Below are 24,478 nucleotides of genomic sequence, written 5' to 3'. Positions count from 1 at the left end.
CTGGCTAAGCCCCTGGAACAGGCTATTGACATCCCAGCCTGTGTTACTGAAGTTTCATCACTACATAGCTATTGATTACGATCTACAAACAGCTGACGACAACACTGATGTCCAGATATGTGCCTACACGCAGGCAACGGCTGATGATGAAACAGATGATGAAATGAGCAGTGAGGCACATGCTGACGAAATTCAACAACCTCCTGTCACTTTTGCAGCAGCACTCGAGTCTCAACACTGTGCGGGCCTATCTGGAGGCCACTGGATGTCAGTGCTATGATAGTTTTTACCATCTGGCAGACGTAGTCTATGGAACTCACAGACACAAGAGTGTACAGAGGACTATACTACTACTACTACTATTACTACTATTTAACATTTCTAAAGCGCTACTAGGGTTACGCAGCGCTGTACAATTTAACATAAAGGACAGTCCCTGCTCAAAGAGCTTACAATCTAAATACAGTCAGTCCGATAGGGGTAGTCAAATTGGGGCAGTCTGGATTTCCTGAGAGGTGAGAGTTAGGTGCCGAAGGCAGCATTGAAGAGGTGGGATTTGAGCAAAGACTTGAAGATGGGCAGGGAGGGGGCTTGGAGTAAGGGCTCAGGAAGGTTGTTCCAGGCATAGGGTGAAGCGAGGCAGAATGAGCGGAGCCTGGAGTTGGCGGTGGTGGAGAAGGGTACCGAGAGGAGGGATTTGTCCTGTGAACAGAGGTTTCGGGCTGGAACGTAAGGGGAGATGAGGGTAGAGAGGTAGTGAGGTGCAGCAGACTGAGTGCATTTGTAGGTAAGGAGGAGAAGCTTGAACTGTATGCGGTATCTGATTGGAAGCCAGTGAAGTGACCTGAGGAGAGGGGTGATATGAGTAGATCGGTTCTGGCGGAATATAAGACGTGCAGCAGAGTTCTGGACAGATTGAAGGGGGGATAGATGGCTAAGTGGGAGGCCGGTGAGGAGTAAGTTGCAGTAGTCAAGGCGTGAGGTAATGAGAGCATGGACGAGGGTTCGGGTGGTGTGTTCAGAGAGGAAAGGGCGAATTTTGCTGATGTTGAAGAGGAAGAAACGACAGGTCTTGGCTATCTGCTGGATATGCGTGGAGAAGGAGAGGGAGGAGTCGAAGATGACTCCGAGGTTGCGGGCAGATGAGATGGGGAGGATGAGGGTGTTATCAACTGAGATGGAAAGTGGAGGAAGAGGAGAAGTGGGTTTTGGTGGAAAGACGATGAGCTCGGTCTTGGACATGTTCAGTTTCAGGTGGCGGTTGGACATCCAGGCAGCAATGTCGGATAGGCAGGCCGATATCTTTGCCTGGGTCTCCGCGGTGATGTTTGGTGTGGAGAGATACAGTTGGGTGTCATCAGCATAGAGATGATACTGGAAGCCATGAGATGAGATGAGGGAGCCCAGGGAAGAGGTGTAGATTGAGAAGAGAAGGGGTCCAAGGACAGATCCTGGGGAACACCGACAGATAGCGGAATGGGGGTGGAGGAAGATCCATGAGAGTGAACTCTGAAGGTGCGGTGGGAGAGATAGGAGGAGAACCAGGAGAGGACAGAGCCTCGGAACCCAATTGAGGACAGTGTGGCAAGGAGTTAATCATGATTGACAGTGTTAAAAGCAGCGGATAGATCGAGGAGGATGAGGATGGAGTAGTGGCCTCTGGATTTGGCAAGGAACAGGTCATTACAGACTTTAGAGAGTGCTGTTTCTGTCGAGTGAAGGGGGCGAAAACCGGATTGAAGTGGATAGAGGATGGCATGAGAGGAGAGAAAATCAAGGCAGCGGCTGTGAACGGCACGCTCAAGTATTTTGGAGAGGAAGGGTAGGAGGGAGATGGGGCGATAGTTGGAGGGACAAATAGGATCAAGTGATGGTTTTTTGAGGAGGGGTGTGACTACGGCGTGCTTGAAGGTGTCAGGGACAGTTGCCATGGAGAGAGAGAGGTTGAGGATATGACAGATGGAGGGGGTGACAGTATGAGAGATGGTGGTAAGTAAGTTGGTGGGGATGGGATCAGAGGAACAGGTGGTGCATTTTGAGGAGGAAAGAAAGCGAGCGGTTTCCTCCTTGGTGATGTCAGGAAAGGAGGAGAAAGAGGTCTGGGTTGGTTGGTTGAGGGAGAGGGTTGAAGGGTGAAGAGGCGGAGATGGCTTGCTAGTGAACTCAAGGTTGATCTTTTGCACCTTGTCGCAGAAGTAATTGGCCAGTGATTGAGGAGAGAGCGGGGGGTGGGGGGTGGGAGCGGGGGGCACTTTGAGGAGGGAGTTAAGGGTGGCGAAGAGACGACGGGGGTTGGAGCTGAGAGAGTTGGTCAATTGGGTGTAATAGTCCTGTTTGGCAAGAAATAGGGAGGAGTGGAAGGAGGATAGCATGAATTTGTAGTGAAGGAAATCTGAATGGGTGCGAGATTTCCTCCAGAGGCGTTGGCAGATCAGGTGCAGGAACGAAGGTAGCAGATGCAAGGGGTCAGCCAAGGCTGAGGAATAGTACGCTTTGTGGGACGGGAGGTGGATGGTGCGAGGGTGTCCAGAGCAGAGGAGAGAGTGGCATTGTAAGCGGAGACAGCCTTGTCGACAGACTCAGAGGACATGATGGAGGGGAGGAGATTAGAAATACTAGAGGATAAGGTGGGAGGGTCAATAGCCTGCAGATTCCTGGAGGTCGTGGTAATAGTTGGACGGGGCTGAGGGGGGGGGGGGGGTGAAGAAGTGTGAAGGTGATCAGATGATGATCGGAGAGAGGAAGAGCTGAAGCATTGAAGTTGGAGGGAGAGCCGGAAGAGGAGAGGACAAGGTCAAGACAATGGCCGTCTCGGTGAGTAGGGGTGGTGGAGCATAGTTGGAGGTTGAAGGAGGATATTAGAGTGAGGAACTGGGAAGCGTGAGGGTCGGATAGGTCATCAACGTGTATGTTAAAGTCTCCAAGAATGAGGGACGGAGATTCAAGAAAAACGGAAAGCCAGGCTCAGTGTCGGTGAGGAAGGAGGAGAGGGATTTATTAGGGGGGCGGTAAATGACTGCTACTCTGAGTGGCAATGGGTGGAATAGCCGGATGGAGTGTGCTTCAAAGGATGAGAAGCAGTGAGACTGTGGTAGGAGGAGGGGTTGGAAACTACAGGAGGGCGAGAGTAGTAGCCCGATGCCTCCACCGTGGCCAACTGGGCGGGGAGTGTGGGAGAAGAGATAGCCTCCATGGCAAAGGGCCGCGACTGAGGCAGAGTCGTCAGGGGAGAGCCAGGTTTCGGTTAGGGCGAGCAGTTGAAGGGAGCGAGAGATGAAGAGATCATGGGTGAGGGGCAGTTCTCTTCATCTCTCGCTCCCTTCAACTGCCCGCCCTAACCGAAACCTGGCTGTCCCCTGATGACTCTGCCTCAGTCGCGGCCTTCAGGAGTGCCTGAGAAATCCACTATGACTGATTACTTCAAGTAAGCCTACCGTCAGTTAACGGAGACTGTATACTGTACGTATAATCAGGGCCGTGCCTAGGGTCTCTGGCGCCCCCCTGCAGACTATCAGTTGGCGCCCCCCCCCCCCCCGTGAAAATGATCGCTCACCACTTGCCACACTGAAAGGAATTGTCAGCAATATTCTTAGAAACAAATTGCTATACATTGCAAAATAAGATAGCAGATGTAAATTCTCAAAGTGGACATATTCCAAACGCTAAAATGAAAATAAAATAATTTTTTTCTACCTTTGTTGTCTGGTGACTTTCTTTTTTCAATCATGCTGGTCCAGTATCTGATTCTGCTGCTATCTGTCCTCTTAACTCCATTTCCAGGGCTTCCTTTCCATTTATTTCTTTACTTTTCTCCTTTCTTCTTCATTTCTTGCTCTATATCCATTTCCAGCAATTTCTCCTCTCTCCCTGGGTCCTGCCCTCCCATCCATGTCCATTCTTGTCCCTCTCTGCCCTTCCCTCCTCCATCCATAGCCAGCAATCCTCCTCTAACCCCTCCCCTCCATTTCCAGCAATTTGTCCTCTCCCTGGGCCCCCATGTCCATCCTTGTCCCTCTCTGCCCGTCCCTCCTCCATCCATAGCCAGCAATCCTCTCTCCCCTCCCCTTCCAGCAATTTGTCCTCTCCCTGGGCCCTGCCCTCCCATCCATGCCTCTCTGCCCTCCCATCCATTCAGGGTCTGCCCTCCCTCTCACTCCCCATTCCATCCAGGATCTATCCCCCCTCTCTCACTGCCCCCTCTTTTCGGCTCCCAGTTCCCACCTGCGGCTGCCCCTAGTTCCAGATCCATTGATTCTCCCATCCACCCCTGCCCCAGGCATGACCCCATTCTCCCTCCTGCTCACTTTCCAGACCCCAGTTCCAGCTCCATGCCCCTTCTCCCATCTGTCTCCCACCCAGTCCCTTCTGCCCATCCGAGTCCCCCTCACCCCATCTGGCTCCCACCCAGTCCCTTCTGCTATCCAAGTGCCCCCCACCCTCACCCCATCTGCCTCCCACCCAGTCCCTTCTGCCCATCCGAGTCCCCTCACCCCATCTGGCTCCCACCCAGTCCCTTCTGCTATCCAAGTGCCCCCCACCCTCACCCCATCTGTCTCCCACCCAGTCCCTTCTGCCCATCCGAGTCCCCCTCACCCCATCTGGCTCCCACCCAGTCCCTTCTGCCCATCCGAGTCCCCCTCACCCCATCTGTCTCCCACCCAGTACCTTCTGCCCATCCGAGTCCCCCTCACCCCATCTGGCTCCCACCCAGTCCCTTCTGCCCATCCGAGTCCCCCTCACCCCATCTGGCTCCCACCCAGTCCCTTCTGCCCATCCGAGTCCCCCTCACCCCATCTGGCTCCCACCCAGTCCCTTCTGCTATCCGAGTCCTCCCCCACCTTCACGGTCACCCCATCTGTCCCCCACCCTACCCTGCCTCGTCTTCTCCCTGCCACCCGTCTTTAAAAAGAAATTGCCGACGCGATAGCGAGCGCAGCACCTCGTGTGCAAGTAAAAGAAGCGAATCCGATCATCTCATTGGGCCTTCCTTCACTGTCCCGCCCTAGGAGAAATAGGAAGTTGCGTCAGAGGAGGGCGGGACAGTGAGGGAAGGCCCAATGAGATGATTGGATCTGCTTCTTTTACTTGCACACGAGGTGCTGCGCTCGCTCGGCAAATAAATTTAAAGGGCTGGTGCGGGAGGGGGGGGGGTGCCAGGATGAAGAGCAGCGGGAGCGGCGGCACCCCCTCTCTGGTGCCAAAAGATTTAAAGTCCTCGGCGGGGCGAGGGTAAGCACCGCGGCGGCGCCCTCCAGAGGTGGGCGCCCCCCTGCGGCGCTTACCTCGCTTACCGCATCGGCACGGCCCTGTGTATAATAAACAGTACTGTACATATGTTTATCAGATGTCAAGCTTCTTTGTGTCACAATGGTTAAGTGCATGCTTCAGTTAACTGCATGTATTTCTTTGGTCCCAGACCCTTGCACTTAAGCGGATTGCACTGTGTATATATATATATATATATATATATATATATATATAGTTATTATATTCTATTAAATGGATCCAAGTAATGCTTTTTAAAAATAGTAAAACCTTAAATTGAGAGACGATTGAAATTTTAGGAGGGCGTGAATTCGTTTTATAGCTCAAGGCAGTTTCATTGATGAGTCCAGCTTATATTCACAGGAATCTCAGTTGTTTGAAGACCCTGCTGTATTAATATTCACTCAGACATAAAAAGTGCAAGTAATGGATGAAAAGAGTTCCAGCTTATCACTAACGTGCTTTAACTACGGGCTCTAGTATACAGAGCACTATTAAATTACAAAGCTTCCATAGAATAGGCTTTTTGTGTAATAGGCTCCATTAAGATAATGGCATTTTGCCTTATGTTCCTGAGTGTAATGTTTGCACTTCAGATTTCTTCAGCAATCATGCTGCCTTCCTGCTACATCCACCTGGATATTTAGCCATAAACTGAAGATTAAATTTTACAAGATAGATAATTTTCATCTTCCACCTCCCCCACCCTCATCCTGTTGATAGCTTTTCCATTTTCTGTCAGAGAAGCAAGATTCTGAGTTTAAAATTTGCTCTGCCACAAAACTGAGTCTCATTTAACTTGTCCTGCATTTAACCTGCAATCCTCAGCTACCTCAGTGCAAATACAATCTTTAAAAATGAGCATAAATACAGGAAAATGAAAATGTACTCCAACAGCAAACTAAGTCTAATGCCATTCATTTTTAAGCCATTTTACTTATATTTTGCATTGAAATATTTTCTTTTTCAGCTTTGGTTCTGTCTGAATAGAGGCTTATGAGACTATCAATATCTGTGGGCTCCATGTACAAAATGATTTAACATAGCAGGAGAGAATCCTGCCCAGTTAAATCACGCTCAGTGGACCAGGAAGGGATATTCAGAAGCACTTAACCAGGCAGTGCTGCTGAATATCCCTTCTGACCACCACAAAACTGTCTGGGCTGTGCCAGGGCAGTCCAGGGGTGGTCCTGGAAGTTACCCAGGCACAAACAATATTCAATGCCTCCAGAAAGTGCTATCTTCCTTCCAACAGATCTCCTGGGCTCCAGGTAAAAGTGTGCCTGAGAAATCCACAGTATTGGTGACAAAAGATCCATTTACGTCTGGGATGGGGTGGGGATGGAAAAGAGTTGACGGGGGATGGGGTCCAGATTATGTCCCTGTGCTCACAGTGGAACAGCAAGAACATTATGCAATATAATGTTTAAGAAAACAGCTTATTTACTGATACCCTGTTTTCCCGAAAGTAAGACATCCCCCCGAAAATAAGACCTAGTAGAGGTTTTCCTGAATTGGTAGCTATAAGGCCTCCCCCGAAAGTAAGACCTAGCAAATTTTTGTTTGAAAGCAGGGCCGCCGAGAGCCGGACAAGGACGCCCCCGGGCCGCCCCACCCTCCGTCACTCCCGGAACTAACCTTAAACGCCTCCTTTCACCTTCGCAGCAAGCAGCAGCAGGGCAGACCTCTCCTTCCTTCCGTTCCCCGCCCTCGTGGACGTTACATCAGGCGAGGGTGGGACACGGACGGAAGGAGTGGCCTGCCCTGCTGCTGCTTGCTGCGAAGGTGAAAGGAGGCGTTTAAGGTTAGTTCCGGGAGCGATGGAGGGTGGGTGGGCCAACCCCGATCCAACCCCGATGTTTCCCCGAAAAATAAGACAGCCCCTGAAAATAAGACCTAGCGCATTTTGGGGGGGCAAAAATTAATATAAGACAGTGTCTTATTTTCGGGGAAACGCGGTACTTACTTGCTTAAGTTTTTTTTTTTACTTGTTTAACATAAAGGGGTGAATTCTACATGTGGCACCAAAAAAAGCGCTATTCTGTAAACCATGCTTAGGTGCAGTTTTATAGAATAGTGCTTTCACCTGGGAATCATGGCTAACTTTAGGTGTGGCCATTTGCACCAACAGAAACGTAGTGCTCATGTACATGCATAAATTAGCTGCGTATTCCTCTCATTCTATAACAACATGTGTAAATGTTAGGAATGCCTCTCTTACATCCATGACCCTCCTGTTTCTGCTCCCCCTTTTTGCGTGTGTAAATTGGGCACATGTACAATTTTTAGCAACTTTTACAGAATTTGGGGGAAAGTGTTAAGAATAAGAATAACAAGATTGCTCAAATGTGGGTTTGGTATAGGGATGGGGGGAAAACTGTGGAGATGGTGAGGGGACGGTGGCAATATGATGGGAAATGGGGAAGAAGATGTGTGGTTGGGGTGGGGATGAAAAAGAATTGACTAGTGATGGGATAGGGATAGATCCAAACTGATTGGGGACGGGTGAGGATAGATCCAAACTGACTGGGGAGGGGTTGGGTTGGTGTGGGGATGGATTCAAACCAGGGCCGCCAACAGGGGGGGGGGGCAGGGGGGAGCCGCAGTCCCACCCGCCTTTCGTCGTTGACCGTCTGCCACTGGGTTGGGCCCCTGCATTGAAATCACAGCGCCTCTCACCTCCGTGTGACAGCGCTGCCTGCAGGCAGCAGCAGATCGCCTCCTTCGGGCCTGCTTCCCTCCCTGTGTCCCGCCCTCGTCTGACGTAACTTCCGCGAGGGTGGGACAGAGGAAGGGAAGGAGGCCCGAAGGGAAGCGATCCGCTGCTGCCTGCAGCGCTTTCACATGGAGGTGAGAGGCGCTGTGATTTCAATGCAGGGGGCCCAGTTTGGTGGCGGACGGAGTGGGGCGATGGTGCAGCAGCCTCGGGGGGGGGGGGGGGGGGGGGGAGCAGCGGCGACCTTGGTGGGGGCGGCCTTGCCCCGGGCCCGGCCCAGTCTCTCGGCGGCCCTGATCCAAACTGACTGGGAATGGGTGAGGATAGATCCAAACTGAATGGGAACAGATGAGAATAGATCCAAACTGACTGGGGACAGGTTGAGTTGGTGTGGGGATGGATCCAAACTAACTGGGGATGAGTGAGGATGGAAAACAATTGATTGGCAATGGTGTGGGAGTGGATCCAAACTGACTGGGGATGGGTGGGGGTGGGGGTGGGGATGGGGACCAGATTATGTTATCATACATACTTCTAGCCAGGGGCGTAGCCAGATGGCCAATTTTGGGTGGGCCTAAGCCCAAGGTAGGTGGAGATGGAATTTGCCCCCCCCCACACTCCGGTTTGCTCCTCTCTCCACCCCTCCCTGCCCACAAACCCCAAATATTAAATAATTGAGCTGGATCCCCAAACCCTGCCAGCTGAAGATTTTCTCCTCATCCTCAAGCAACCAGCACTCTTCCAAACAGCAGACGGCAACACTTGCCTTAAACTGATGCTGCTACTGGCAGGCCATGCATGCTCAGTACTTTTGCATGTACAAAAACTGAGTATGTGCAGAAGGGCTGGTCTCAGCGTCAGCTCAAGACAAAAAGCTGCTGGCTGATATTTGGAAGAGCGCTGGCTGCCCAAGGAAAGAAAATCTTCAGCTGGCAAGGTTTTGAGATCCCCACCAGCCACAGCAAGAGTGTCACAATTCTGGGTGGGCCTGAGTCCAAAGTGGTTGGGCCCTGGCCCACCCAGGCCCACCTGTGGCTAAGCCACTGCCTCTAGCTCCAGGGATAGCTGCCACACTTCCTCCTGTGTGTTTAAATCAGTGTCATAGCTACGTGGAACCATGGAGGCCTGGGCCCCCCAAATTTCCTCTGGGCCCCTAGTATTGCTGGCGGGGGTCCCCAACCCCTGCCAGCTGAAGCCTTGTCCAGCGCTGGTCTCCTACGCTGCCACTTTGCCTGCCCTGCTCTGTCTTCCCCTCACATCCTGCACACTCCTTTTAGTGAAATTGAGCATGCTGATTCCCTCCAGTGATCATCTGGTCATTTAGGGCACTTTTTTGTGTCTTATTTATTCTGATAACAGGTCTAGACCAAAGTTCCCAGGAGTGTGTCGGCACCATAGCAAAGTCGGGACTGGGGCATGATTAAGAGATGGGCGTTCTCGGCCGATAATGGAAAAAAGAAGGGCGTCCCTGATGAGCACTTGGCCGACTTTACTTGGTCCATTTTTTCTTGCGACCAAGCCTCAAAAAGGTGCCTGAACTGACCAGATGACCACCGGAGGGTATCAGGGATGACCTCCCCTTACTCCCCCAGTGGTCACCAACCCCTTCCCACCCTAAAAAAAAAAAAACTTAAAAAAATTGTTTTTGCCAGCCTCAAATGTCATACCCAGCTCCATGACAGCAGTATGCAGGTCCCTGGAGCAGTTTTTAGTGGATGTAGTGTACTTCAGCCAGGTGGACCCAGGCCCATCCCCCCTTACCTGTTACACTTGTGGTGGTAAATGTTGAGCCCTCCAACCCCACCCCCCCAAAAAACCCACTGTGCCCACATGTAGGTGCCCCCCTTCACCCCTTAGGGCTATGGTAGTGGTGTACAGTTGTAGGGAGTGGGTTTTTTTGGGGGGGGGAGCAATTTGTGAAGTCCACTGCAGTGCCCCCTAGGGTGCCCAGTAGGTGTCCTGGCATGTCAGGGGGACCAGTGCACTACGAATTCTGGCTTCTACCATGACCAAAGGGCTTGGATTTGGTCGTTTATGAGATGGGCGTCCTCGGTTTTCATTATGACTGAAAACTGGGGACGATCATCTCTAAGGTCGACCTAAATGTTGAGATTTGGGCGTCCCCAACCGTATTATCAAAAAGAAAGCTGGACGCCCATCTTGTTTCGATAATATGGGTTTCCCCGCCACTTCGCGGGGCCGTTCTGCGAGGATGCCCTCATGAAAACTTGGGCGCCCCATTCGATTATGCCCCTCCACGTTTCAACAATAGAAAAGTTATATTGAGGAGTTGAGGAGATGCACAAAGTTAATGGCGTCTTAATTCAGGACCTACTACCCTCACACAGTGTGGTGCAACATGGCCCATGTTGGCGTGGGTCCGAATATAGTGTTTTGAAGCTAAAAGTTAAGTTTTAAAGTTTATACTTATTTTAGTATTGGTGAAACATAAAGTGATTACAATGGAAGCCGATGACGATGCAGGTAAGTCACAGGGCTCATTCCTGTGTGAAATGAGTTGCTGCAGAGGCTCCTACGTAACTGGATTTACCTACAACTTTAAAAGTGATTGAAGAATTTAAGAGCGCAGGGTTGTGTTGTGAGTCATATGTGTTCACATACATGCGAATAACATCATTTTCATGTGTACATATAAAGCCAGATAATTGTCATTTATGCACGTGTTCACATACATGCATATATGACTAGAATACCAATATTTACATGTGTACATATATAGACAGATAATTATCATTTATGCGCATGTGTTCACATGAAGGCGCATATGACTAGAATACCAACATTTACATGTGTACATGTATAGCCAGATAATTGTTGTTTATGCACGTGTTCATATACAGATGGAATCAGATATACATGTGTATATTAGAATACCGTACAATACTGTTTACTCATTTTGACTCCAATATCGAAGGAGAGCATTTTTAAAACGCATGTGGAGGAATACATATTGCAGCCACTTGTAACATCCAGCATTTCTACTGAGTATATTTGCGCATTTCCTTGCTACCTTCTTGACCCCTGACGCAGCGCTGTGCGCCGAAACACAGCCCATGTCGGGTCTTTTTGAAGACTGTTTTCTAAAAGTGTATGATTAAAGAATTGTGTCCCCTTTTTTTGAGGTCCCTGGTGCTGTTCTTTTTGTTATATTAGAATACCAACATTTACATGTGTACATATATAGCCAGATAATTGTCGTTTATGCGCATATGTGTTCACATACATGCGTATATGACTAGAATACCAACATTTACATGTCTACATATATAACCAGATAATTGTTGTTTATGCACATACATGCTTATATTAGAATGCCAACATTTACATGTGTACATGTTGTTAGCCATATCCTTACAGAATTACCTCCATGGGTAACTTCCCTGAAATGGAGTTGTTATTCCAGGTGATGGTGAATCATGTAGTTTGTGGTTACCAAGAAATCTGTTTTATACCCACAGCTCTCTTAGGGAGTATGAGCACCATGAGACAGGTTTTCAAAATGTAACTAACAGTCATATTCTGATGTTTTTGGTTTACTTATTAGGGAATTAAAAATCAGCAGCAGCTATCTTTGGAGACAGGATGCTAATATTGGTTTGTTTTTGTTATGTACAATTAAAGGACCTGCAGGAAGTAGCCCCACCTGCTGAGCTGGTTTGGCAAAGAAGACTGGAATTTGGAATAAAAGCACAAAACAGATGAAACATCCAAACTTCTCAAGTAATAAGATATGCAAATATCGTGCACACTTTTGACTAGCTACTCCTGAAACCAGATATTGCCCCCATGGTTTGCACAGTTTTGAACTGGCCTTTCTTTCTTTGCATCATCTTCAGCGAAGAAATATTTTAAACTGGGTTATAGCTTCTCATTGCTCTGAACAAGCACTGCTAGCCTACGTTGAAAGACTTTACAGCATCATTGAAATCCAACATGAACAAATCGAGCACTCTTTACTCCAATGAGTGCCTCAGGCACATTATGCTTGACAATGAATCTACATGGAATGAAACCATGGTATCGAACGTTTCAAAGGGAAGCCTCTACCGCCTCTTCATTGGTGCCCAACGTCAGGAACCGAATTATGTTGCTATTCCAGCCACTGTGTTCTACAGTGTACTCTTCATCTTTGGCATCTTGGCCAATGGTCTCAGTATCCTAACCCTCATAAAGAATGGGCGCATGAGAGTGAGTGCTGTCCGCTTCTACCTCTTGAGTTTGGCTCTGGCTGACATCTTGCTGCTGCTCACCATCCCAGTTACTCTCTACCGTTATTTCTGGCAGTACTACCCTTGGTCCCTCACTAACCCAGTCTGCAAGCTCTATTTCATGATACGTCAAGTGTATTGCACTGCCACTAGTTGGACTATCATTGCATTTACAGCTGAAAGATACATTGCTATATGCCATCCCATGTGGTCTTTTACTGGCCTTCGACAATCACGCATGCCATATTTGTTGGCAGGTATTTGGTTGCTGGCTTTCATCACCTCCATACCCATTGCCATAGTGTATGGTCAGTCGTCTGCATGTATCCTGGATTATACTGCTATTACCCAGGAGGAAGCAGTCCTCGATTCTACAGTATGTGAAATGCTGGAACAAAAACCCTACATAATCTACAAGAGCACAGTGCAAACCCGCAGCATATTATGTTTTGTCATGCCTTTGCTCACCATCATCATCTTCCACTTACTCATTTTCAAACACTTGAAGCTGAATCACCGTCAGCGGCAGCAGATTGGCCTGAATGGAACATGGGCAGGTCACTTCTCTTCTACTCATATGAGCCAGTCACGAAGTCGCCCTCTCTCAGAAAAAAAGGCACAGCAACTCATGGGTAAGTAACGTAACATGCACCTCTGTTAGATGGAATACTGTATCCCGTGTAACTATTATACCTGATAGTGTAAAATATGATAGAAGTTTCCTGAAAAGGTTTTTTTTCTAAATTGGATATCTAATAATAGAATAGCTAATGTATTTTTCTTTAGAAACAATGAAGGCAGATAAAGACCATATGGCCTATCCAGTCTACCCATCCATGCCATCTACTCTCCCTTTCACTCCCTTAGAGATCCTATGTAATCGTCCCAAGCTTTCTTAAATTCAGGCAGTTTTCATCTCCACCGGGAGGCCGTTGCAGAAACTCACCACCCCTTTCTGTGAAGAAGTCTTTCCCCTTATGCCACATAGGCATTTAAATGTCCCTTTTTTTCTTACTATTGTATAAATCATGCAGATGCCTAAGTGCGTGCCTAGCTGCGGTATATCAAAAGTTCCAAAATAAATAAATAAATATCTTTTCTCTCCTGCTTTTCTTCCAAAGTATTCATCTTGAGTCTTTTAAGTCTGTCTCCATACACTTTATGACGAAGACCACTAACTCTATCTTGTTTATATCTTTTTGAAGGTGTGGTCTCCAGGGTACCTACTGTACAAATTAGAAATATAAAGACAAAAATTGAACTGGGAAACCCAAGAAGTCAAACTAGGCCTGTACCACAACATAGAAGAAATAAAAATAGAAATGCATTTCCTCTTGTACTGAAAAAAAAAATACAAAAGACATCCATGATGCACATTTCCCAAAGCTAACACATTCCAGCAAATAAAAATCAGCACTAGACGTGGCTATCCATCTACAACAAATACAACAAAATACATACATGTTACAGATAGATATGTTATAGCCACACCGATTTTGTGGTGGAATCTTTTGACCAGGGTTTTCTTTTCCCAGTATACACATTTTTAGGGGGTTTATTTCCCTCCCTGGTCTTTTTTTTCCCCACATATTTTGTTCATGTTTTTGTAAATTGTAATTTGTTTAAAAAAAGAGCAGGGTTATGAGAGAGCAGATTGCACCAGTGATAAGATTGGCCCTTGATTAATAAGCTTGCAGAAGTTAGGCAAGCTGTGGTGGGCGTTGAGGCTCATACTAATCCTGGAGTGATGCATGCTTTATTTATTTATTTATTTAGTTAGTTAGTTAGTTTTTCTTTTCTAGTGCTGGAAGGATCCCACCATGAGCAAACAGATAAAATTTTCGGACTGGCTTGATTATTAGGGATCCTCTAACTAAGGTGCACTTAGGGTGTCTTTTACTAATGCGCGCTCAAGTTTTTAGCACACACTAAAATTGTGGGCATGCTAAACATTAGAAACACCCATAGGAATGCATTGGGGTCTCTAATGTTTAGCGTGCCCACAATTTTAGCGCGTGCCAAAAACGTGAGCGCGTCTTAGTAAAAGACCCTTTTAGGGATTTAGTGCTCACTAATGATTAACGTGTGTTAAATGATAAGATGCCTACCATATTCCTATTGGCGTCATATCATTTAACGCCTGCTAATCATTGGCTCATGCTAAATCTGTTAGCACTCCTTAGTAAAAGGACCTCTTAGTTTGCTCTGTCTGGGGTGTGTTGTTCTGTAGCAGATAAAAACTATACAGCATATCCAGCCTGCCCATCCACCCCAACTGCTCCTCTCTACAGTTCTTTCCTATCCCTCAAAGATCCTCCATGTTTGTCCCATGCTTTATTGATTTCAGAAACTGTCCTCATCTCCACCCCCACAACTGGAAGACTGTTCTGCACATGCACCACACTATAGTAAAGAAAAATATTTCCTAGGATTTCTCCTGAGTCTACCCCCTTTTACCCTCATCTTATGGCCCTTGTTCTAGACCTTTCTTTCCATTGGGAGAAGTCTGAATCCTGTGCATGTATAACATACAGGCATTTAAATGACTCTTTCATGTCATCCCTATCACACCTTTTTTCCAAACCATACATCTATGTCTGTTGTTTTGTTTGCCGCCCTGGATAATTGTGAGTTATAAGTAATAAATCCAATCCAATGTTTAAGTCAGTCCCCATATGTTTAATGATGACGGCCATTGATCATTTTAGTAGCTGCCCTCTGATCTGATTCCATCTGATTAATATCCTTTGAAGGATTTGGTCTCCAGAATTCCACAGAGAACTCTAAATGAGGCCTCACCAGAAACTTACACTGAACCACTACCACCTCCTTTTTCCTGCGGGTCATTTCTCTCCCTGGGCACCCAAGCATCCTTATGGCTTTTACCATCACCTTATCTACACGTTTGGCAAGGGAAGATAAATGATACAGTCCATCATAGAAGAATTGTTTTTCCAGAAAGTTTGGTTTGATCAGAAGTGTTTACGATCTTCCGTTGAAAACTATCTAAGTTTGTAATAAACATATTTGTATAAACCTATTCTTTTTTGGTGGATATAATATGCAATTTGAAGAATAGTCATAGTGGTAGTTGCCCCCAAATTTTTGTATTTTGAGATATATGTATACAAATGAATATGCTAATGTGCCACACCACACCTTCCCACCCAAATGAAACAAACTGCGCCCATGCTTCCCCTACCCAACCAACCAGCTCTGCTATCATAGAAATTCTTGCATTTGCTGCCATTTTTTCAGCTTGCAGCAAACCACTGACAAGTACCACATGCATAGGAGCCGACTCTGTGGGTGCTCTAGGTGCTTGAGCACCCCCAGTATTGAGAAAATTCCTTGTATGTGTCCAGGGAGGGGTTATTTCCACTGGGCTTAGCACCCCCAATAATTTTGAAAAGTTGGCTCCTATGACCACATGCCTTTTACATTTCTACCTCTTCTGAACAACCCCCCCTTATGCCTTACCCCAAAGACACTCACTGATATCACTAGATGTCACCATGGCCCCATGCATAGCTCCATTTTTTCACCCCAGCACTTACAGATTAGCCCCTCTTTCCTCTGATTAGAGACCTTTTCATTGGCTGGATCCTACCACAGTCTCTGCAATGGAAGGAGGGAGAACTAGAGAGCTACTGAAGTCTAAACCTCTGAAACATTTCCAGATGCTTTAATTAACCTTATAGCTTGCAGAAATATGTCTGTAGAATTCTGACAAAATACAGATGGTTGGCAATACTAGCCTCCTAAGTCCTGAGAATATCTGAAGGGCATCCCAAAACCTTTGGACCCTAAGCACATGCCTAGTTTGCCTATGCCTTAATCCAACCCTACCTGAGGTATAAAGTGAGGGTCTGGACATTGCCCTGATGCAGCATGAGTGTTCCTTGCTCTGTATTTGTCTTGGTCTGTTTCATTTCCAACAGCGTTTTGCTAGTTCTCGATTCTCATGGATGCACTGTAGGGTTGTGCATACAGGCTCCGCTAGGATCTGCAATCTCCCCTTCTTAGCATGTGCTTTTTTTTTCTAGAGTAGGACATTGCAAGGACAAAATCTGTCATGCTGTAAGAAAGAGACATCAGAAGTGAGCTGAGAATTGGCTTGGACATTGGACTTTACATGCAGGATGATGGGGGCTTTGAGAGTGACAGCATAGCACTAGCATAGCCAGCAAAACTGGCAGCATAGAAGCCCTATAAAAGCAACTGTCATCAATGGACCTTTCAGCATCCCAGCATGCATGCATACCTTAAGGCCTGTGGCATATCTCCTCCCAAAAGCAAGTACGAAGGGACAGGATGTAGGAGGCCTTGAGCATGTATACACACCGGGATGCTGAAAGAACTGCCATAGCAGCTGTTAAAAGACTTCCCTGCTTTTGTGTTTGCTGGTTGTGCTAGTGCTGCAGTGGTAAGGGAGATAGCAGTGGTAGCAGGCAAAGAGAAGGGAGGAAACACTGGATACTTGGGGAAGAGAGGAAAGGAGAGAAGTAGAGGAAATGTTTGATACTTTGGAAGAAGAGAGATGTTGGACATCTGGGCGGTGGGTAGGGAAGGGCAGATGCTGGCTACAGAGGGTTGGGAGGAATAAGGAAAGAGATGCTGGAGACCTGGGGAGAGGAGGTTAGGGAAAGGAAAGGGAGATGCTGGACAACAGGTGGGGCGGGGCAGGGCAGGGTGGAGCAGGCATGGCTGATGGTTTGCCTAAAAAGGGTCTGATACCCTTGAGCTAGCCCTGTGGACATGGGCCCAGTTATTTCAGAAGTTGAAAGTTCCTATCCATGCCCACCCTCAGCTCACTCATGGGGTCGTTCCCTTGCTGAATAGGAGCTATGTTCTGAAAGAAATGTGCTGTGGAGTGCAGGTTGTAGGTCTGTAAGCAGATATGAAGGAGAAGGGAAGGAAGGGCAGAATTTGGATAGGAGAAAGATGGGTAGAAGGGTCTGGATATTGGGTTGGGAGGGAGCCATAGACTGAGGGATGGGGTATTAGTATGGACTATTAAGGGAAAGAGCAGAGACTCAGAGGTTGGGTGAGGGAGACAAATGAGAACCGATGGATTGATAGGTGTCACGTTTGTGACTTTTTTCTTGGTTTGTGCTCCTCTCACCCTCTGGTGGCCAGAACCAGTGGCTGCCATAGACTTTCCAGACTCTCAGTCCGGTCCAGATATTTTAGCCTTCCAGTCTTGCTTGGAAGTTTGGCAGCTAGCCTCAACCTTAGCTGCCTTGAGATTGCTGCAGCTGAGCTCAGCTGCTGATGGGCTTATTAGCCACCTGGAAACTTTCTGCTTGGTCTTTGCAAACGCCAAAGGTCCAGGTTAGTGTTTGGTGCTGATAGGAGCACTTCTGCCTTGCTGTGCTGTTTTAAGCACTTCTGCCTTGCTTGTTTAAGCTTCCCTGTTTTACCCTTCTGGTGCTGATAGGAGCACTTCTGCCTTGCTGTGCTGAAGGAGCACTTCTGTCTTGCTGTGCTGTTAAAAACACTTCTGCCTTGCTTGTTTAAGCTTTCCTGCTTTACTCTTTTGGCTTCCTTGCTTTACCCTTCTGGTGCTGATAGGAGCACTTCTGCCTTGTCTTGTGTCTTACCTGTATGCCTTCTTCTTGTCTGGGTGCCTGTGGGCACTCCTGTTTTGAACCCTAACCCTGTTTATGTCAAGCTTGTTCTGTATCCTATTCCCTGTCTGAGAATCCTGAATCCTCAGTAGTCCCAAACCTTGTGTTAGTCAAACTTGTTTAGTATCCTGTTGGTCTAGTCTTTCTGCAAGCTAGGTCCAGTAAGTCCTGCCGGCCGCCTGCACCTGGGGCCTCAACCCCTGGGGAATGATGGTCAAGCGCAGGTCAAGACCGGTTGCTCTGTCCTGCTTATTCCCTGCCTGCCTACTGCTGTAGTTCCAGTCCTGTGGTTCCAGTTCAGTTGTTCCTGCTTTGCCTGTCTACAGCTTCTCCTGCTTTGCTTGTTTACCCAGTCCTGGTAGAGGGTCTTGCCTACTGCCGCCGCTTGTCGGCAGTGGTCCAAGGGCTCATGTGGTGCCAGTGTCCGAGAGCCTGAGACCGTGACAATAGGGAGAGCAGGAAGAATAGCCCCAGGTGACAAAAAAAAAAAAAAGAACACAGAAACCAGAGTGATTGAAACCGATGTGATTACAGAAAAAGCCTACACAGCAATGATAAAAACAAAGAAAGAAAAAAAGTGCATTTTATGTGATGTTTAGGAATTGGAATATGTCAGCTTTGGGAAATGCAGACCTCTATTTTTAATTTGCTCAGTGCAAAAGAAAATATATTTCTATTTCTATGTCTCCAGTGTTGCACTGCATGCTGCAGAGTTTGTTGTCTTGGGGTTTCCAGTTCTGTTTTATCAAAATGGAAAAATGATTTAGTATTAAAAAATTGAAGACATTTATGTTTATCCAGATTCTTGGATGAATAATTGTGTGTTAGAAATTTGTATTACTATTCATTGTATTTATGATAAATGTGATTTGCGTTAATTTTACTTAAGGGGGGGGGGCAGTAAAAGACAACAAATATAAGAGAATGATGGGACAGGATGGGGATTGACTCGTGGCAGGAAGAGGGTGGAGGAGTGGGGAGGGTGTGAGGGGGAGAGACTGGTGGCATATGCTTAGATAAGGAGGGCATTTGAGAAAGACACAGACTGGTCGGGGTGGAACACACTGGTCTGTGTCATGTCATGCATGGGAAGATATTTTTTTGGTTCTTTTTCAGCCCCTTTATTTATTTGGATTTTGCTCACACCTTTTTCAGTAGTAGCTCAAGGTGAGTTACATTCAGGTACTCTGGATCAGGGGCATAGCCAGACAACAGATTTTGGGTGGGCCTAGGCAAGAATTGGGTGGGCATCAAGTGTTCTTCTCCCCCCCCCCCCAGTGACATAGCTTCTGATTTATCCAAATTGAGCACAAAACCAGAAACCACCCTGTGCTGGTGCACTAGACTCAGTATCCACTCCATAGAGCAGTTCAACTGTAAATGTCATACATTTCACCACTTTAGTACCCACCCATAGGCCCTGAACCCAGTCATCCTTCCTCAGTTTAATCAGCAAAGGTTCTAAAGATAAAATAAACAGTGAGGAGGAGAGCGGCCATCCCTGCCTAGTGTCCCTCACCAAGGAAAAATAATGAGATTAACCCATTCACTCTCACCGCTGACTAGGAATTTTGGTATAAAAATTGAATCATATCTACAAAAAGCCCCCCCCAGCCCATACCTCCCCAAACGTTGGAATAAATAAGGCCAATGGACACAGTCGAAAGCCTTTTGAGTGTCTAAGCCCACAAGCAACAAAGGGATCCCCCGTGTAGCACCGTGCCCCATTGTTGCTAAGGCTCTACGCACATTCCAAACTGCCTGCCTATTTTGAACAAAACCCACGTGGTCAGAATGGATCACCCCCGGGAGAAAGTGTGCCAATCCAGTCGCTAGAATCTTTGCCAAGAGTTTTAATTCAAAATGTTCCCTTGTTTTAATTCTTGCAAAATTTTTGATCTTTTAATTGGGGAATTAATACCAGTCATATTCCAGGAGCTTTTCCTCAAGGTGGCCGATCCCATGAATAAAAAGTCTCAGACCACAGGGTGTGTATACTTTAGGAAGAAGAGGCCCGGCGCTCAGCTCTCATCCTACCCCTCAGGAAAGCTACTCCACATCCCAATATACCCTTTCCAAAAGAGTCCCCATACAGACTTCCCATCAGAGCATCAATCCTACAGTATCCCATCCCCCCTACCTCTGCAAGGAACTACAAACCCCCTGCACCCCCTACTTAATACTCCCAAACTATCCCCCATACTGTGTACCCCCCGTGACCTAGGTCCAGTCACATCTAATGTCCCTCCCATCTTTAACTATGCATTCAGCCCCTTAGCGCCTAAAGCTACCTGCCCTTACTATTCCAACCTGTTCCCCCCCCCCCCCCCCCCCCCCCCCCCGAAACATCCCAGTAACCTCCCTACTGCAAATCTAGAGAATACGTTTTTTACCCCACAACTTAATGGAACTCAACAACCTGCTGAGATAACAAAATTATTCCAGCTTTGAGAACATATAATTCAGAAGTAAACATTTAGCCACTGTATTCAGCAGCAAAAACCATTTAACAACAGAACCCATACAGGCCATGCACTAGTGCCAAACCATCCTGGGGGAGAATTCCAAGCCAAAGTCTATGTCTCCCCCTCTCCAGAAGCACACAAAATCAGTGCTATCAAGCAGTCTCACCACAGTCACTCTGGTGGACTATTAACCCTGCTGGGTTCCTCTAGTTGGGCCAGATATGCAGAGGCACATCCACATGCTAAAACAGTTTTGTCTGGCCATCATAGTGCACCCACAATTTTGCAGAGTACATTGTTCAAAAAGCACCGCACACACCGGCATGAACACCCAATGCTGCGCTTGCAGCGTCGCTGAATAGTCCTGAAAACACAGTATTTTGTGATTCTGGTGAGAGGTCTCCCAGCGCAGATAGCACTCAATACTGCTTGTTTCTGGACAAAGTTTAAGACTTTGAAGATGACCGGTCTAGGGCGACCCTCCCTCTGGCTTCAGTTGCCTCAACTTATGCGCCTTCTCCAAATTCAGTTCCTGCGGCAGCCAGATCTCAAGAAAGCTGCAAAAGTCAGCATCTGTCAACATCTCAGGGAGGCCAATCAGCTGCAAATTATTGTGGTGGGAATCAATTTTTGAGATCATCCAGTTTTTGTTCCAGCTCCTAGACCTTTTTCTTTTGTTTTTTTAAGTCCCCTGTTCACTGCTGATCTTCAGAAAGTTCCAGCTCCAAAATGTCGAGCCTATCATGAGCCTCCTCCACCCAATCATAGAGTTTCTGCAGCTTTTTATTTAATGTGGCCTCCACTGCCGCGGTGAGCTCGCCCAATATCTCTGAGGTCCAGGTGGGACTCATGGTGATGCCCGATGGGCTAGATACCAGTGCCATCTTTGATGCCATTCCTGACTGCTCCTGGAATTTCATGGGGACTTTTGGTGTCCTGCCGACTCCTGAGTTCGGCCCAACATGCAAGGCTGCAAAACTCAGCAGCAGGTACATAATCCAGGAACAGGGGATGCCTAATAAAGTTAGCAAATAGCTGTTTTATAGGAGGATTTGCCGGAGCTCAGCTCAACTGCTGTTGCTCCGGAACATTGCACCATGTGACCGACCATTTAGTGCTCTTTAAGGATTTGGACGTGTCCACTTTCTACATATATATTTTGTACAGTAGAGGAGAAAATACATTTCTGTTTCTCTTTTACTAATATTGCCCTGCTTATAGAGTCTGGATTTCATGGGCAAAGGGCAGAGGGGTCTCCATTCAAATTTTTGTCTGTATGTTTTTTGTGGTTCCCTATTCTTTATCAGATGAGGATCTGTCCATGTTCTGCATGGGACTGAGGTGAAGGATTCTGCCAGCATGTAGTGTCTGTGTAGGAATCTGTAATAGTACAGTTTGTTCTAATTTCCCAGTAGTAGGTATATTGGAGCTCTAGGGTCCAGTATAATATTTATAGCACTCTCTTTTCATAGGTGGGCTACAGCTGTTATGGTTTGGTATGTTTGCTATACACGTTTTGAATGTGTCTTTGCAGGGTTTTGTGTTGTTTTGGCAAGTGTCATATTTGAAAGTAACATAGTAGGTAACGGCAGAAAAAGGCCTGTACGGTCCATCCAGTCTGCCCAACAAGATAAACTCATATGCGCTACTTTATATGTATACCTGACCTTGATTTAAATCTACCATTTTCAGAGCACAGACTGTAGAAGTCTGCCCAGTACTAGCCCCGCCTCCCAACCACTAACCCTGCCTCCCAACCACCGGTGCTGCCACCCATTCTCTGCTAAGCTTCTGATGAGACAGCATCTAGCCTTCTATGTTTCTATCATAATAATGACAGTTGTGTACCAGATGGCTGAAACCTGCTTGTACATTGGTTTCCACCTTGCTCACACAAAAATATATGTAAATTACTATTGAGTTTTGGAAGAATAGATTTTCTCTATTGCATGACCTGGCACTATGATAATGGCCATTAGTGACCTAACCTTGCTGAATTTTGTTTGAATTTATTTCAATATTATGGTTCAAGAAAATGATGAACAACTTTGTTCTTGTTTTTTTCCTTTTAGGTGCCGTGGTGGTGGCATTTTTCCTTTGTAATTTTCCAGACACTGCATCATCACTCATGCAAATTTATATTGATAATTGGAATACACATGTCTACAAGGTGTACACCTGGCTAAAGACTTATCTCTCCCTGCCACTTTGGTACCTCAACAGTGCTCTGGACCCAATCCTATTTTGCATTTCCTCTACTTCCTTCCGCAGTGCATGCTGGGAAAACATGACCCCACTTTTCCCTTGGATTGACAAATCTCTCAGTGGGGTTGGCAACAAATTTCAGGTGTCCTGTGTAAAATCAGGGGGGTCATCCTTAGTGTCAGCACCAAGTACTCGGTCTACATGGACACTGAATTCCAATGAAGGAGAGCACAAAGAATGTGTTGGACATGCACGGGCCAGTGACCCCCAACTCTTGTCTCTAAGACATTTGACCCTAAGGGAGACTATAGAGCGCAACTGCTCCATGCCCTAAAGAATCTGTCTTGTAATAGTTGTATGTGACAATGTATTTTGTGCTATGCAAAATCTCTGCATGCTACAGTGCAGCACTAAAGAAAGCACGCAGCCTGCAGTGGGGTAATTTACACTATGAGAATTGTTGTCACAATGACATCTGTGTTGTGCTGGTCCAATAAAAATTGTGATCTTCTATATGTCATTGCCAGTAACCAAATATATTGCTTATTTTGAGGCCTATTTACTAAACCAAAATTATATGCATTAAATGCCAAATTTCGGGCTCTTTTACTATAGCTTAGTGCACGCAAACAGACATTAGCATTCACTATGTGGCACGTGGCCAATAGGCATAAAATAGGTCACACAGCATTTAGCCTGTGCTCATGTCCATTAGTGTGTACTAAGCTTTAGTATAAGGACCCCTAAGTGTTTAATGCATGCTAAAACCATGTTAACAAGTGAAATTGGCAATACTAATATGTGAGTGTTGCCAATACAACAACAACAAAATATTGTTTGAATGTGAGAAAAAATATTGAATTGTGTTGCATGCAGAACATCTCGTTAATATTAAAATAGAACATGGATTATGATAAACCTTGTGATTTGCATCAATCCTTGGAAAATTAATTACACCTAGAGAGAGAGATTTATCTTTCTGCTGAAAGCATCATCAGGTTATCATTCTTGTTGATACTCTCAAGCCGCCCCCCCCCCCCCAAACCCACAGATCCATAAAGGGTATATAAGAACCCACACCAAATATACTCAAAATAGATTTTCCTTCCTGGGCCACAATGTACCTATCACTAAAGCCTGTTTTGTACACATGCTCCCTCCTCCTGGGTCCCTCTTATCTGATGGAACCTCTCCCATGTCATCATGGTGCAAAAATGATCCCTAATCTTATCTGATGTTGCCTTAATCTATAATTAACCCCTCACATGAGGGGCAAAGGACAGCTGTGGTCGCCAGCACCATTATGGATTATGATGCTGGATGAACAGGAGAGACTGGGGATTAATCTTGCCCCATTATACCCCAGGAGATTCCAGTAGGTAATGGAGACATAGAAGATGATGGCCAATGTGGGAAGACCCATAATTGGGTGGGAGGACAATCTACCTTAGTAAATGTCTATTAATCTGAGAAACACACTCTGAAATCTATCTGACATGATTCAAGTACAAACACTAACCCCCTAATTCTACACGGTGTCCAGAAAAAACAGGATCCCAACATTATTCCAAATAAGCCAAAAACCTCCTACTGCAGCAGAAACTTCTGCTTGAAATCTGAGATATTTCTGAGTACTTTATTTTTCATCAGGATGGAGTTCCAGCACATCAAGCTCGCAAAACAGTTGAGCTCTTAATTAATGTTTCATTAATTAAGAGCTCAGTGGCATCCAAGATTTCATGAATGTATCAAGGTTGAAGGAGGACACTTTAAGCACAAATTATGAATTAGCTAAGGAAAAAAAAAACCCATTATACTAATGTATTTTCAAAGATCATACTACATGTTTAAACAGTTGCAAGGATTTTCAAACTATTTGAGGGGTCCTGTTTTTTCCGGACACTGTGTATAATCTCAACATCTAAGTGTAAGTGCTATTTCGTGCTAAGATGATACAATAGTAGCAAT

The 24,478-nt window shown here is 46.4% G+C and overlaps 1 protein-coding gene across 1 annotated transcript; it reads left to right on the top strand.

Moving 5' to 3' along the window:
* The first annotated feature begins 11,935 nt into the window (after positions 1–11,935).
* Positions 11,936–23,325, top strand: LOC115471159 (neurotensin receptor type 1-like). Its single transcript, XM_030204861.1, has 2 exons — positions 11,936–12,842; positions 22,378–23,325. Exons 1-2 carry the CDS (start codon positions 11,936–11,938, stop codon positions 22,842–22,844), a joined length of 1,374 nt encoding a protein of 457 aa, XP_030060721.1. The 3' UTR covers positions 22,845–23,325.
* The last annotated feature ends 1,153 nt before the right edge of the window (positions 23,326–24,478 follow it).

The sequence above is a fragment of the Microcaecilia unicolor genome, chromosome 5 (assembly GCF_901765095.1).
Source record: "Microcaecilia unicolor chromosome 5, aMicUni1.1, whole genome shotgun sequence".
In the NCBI taxonomy this organism is placed as follows: Eukaryota; Metazoa; Chordata; class Amphibia; order Gymnophiona; family Siphonopidae; genus Microcaecilia; species Microcaecilia unicolor.
This window is presented reverse-complemented; position numbering and strand designations above follow the sequence as displayed.

Excerpts from the sequence above, each read along its gene's own strand:
- LOC115471159 (XM_030204861.1), top strand. The coding sequence starts at position 11,936 with ATGAACAAATCGAGCACTCTTTACTCCAATGAGTGCCTCAGGCACATT. Across the intron at positions 12,843-22,377 it reads AAAGGCACAGCAACTCATGG|GTGCCGTGGTGGTGGCATTT; the intron begins GTAAGTAACGTA and ends TTTTCCTTTTAG.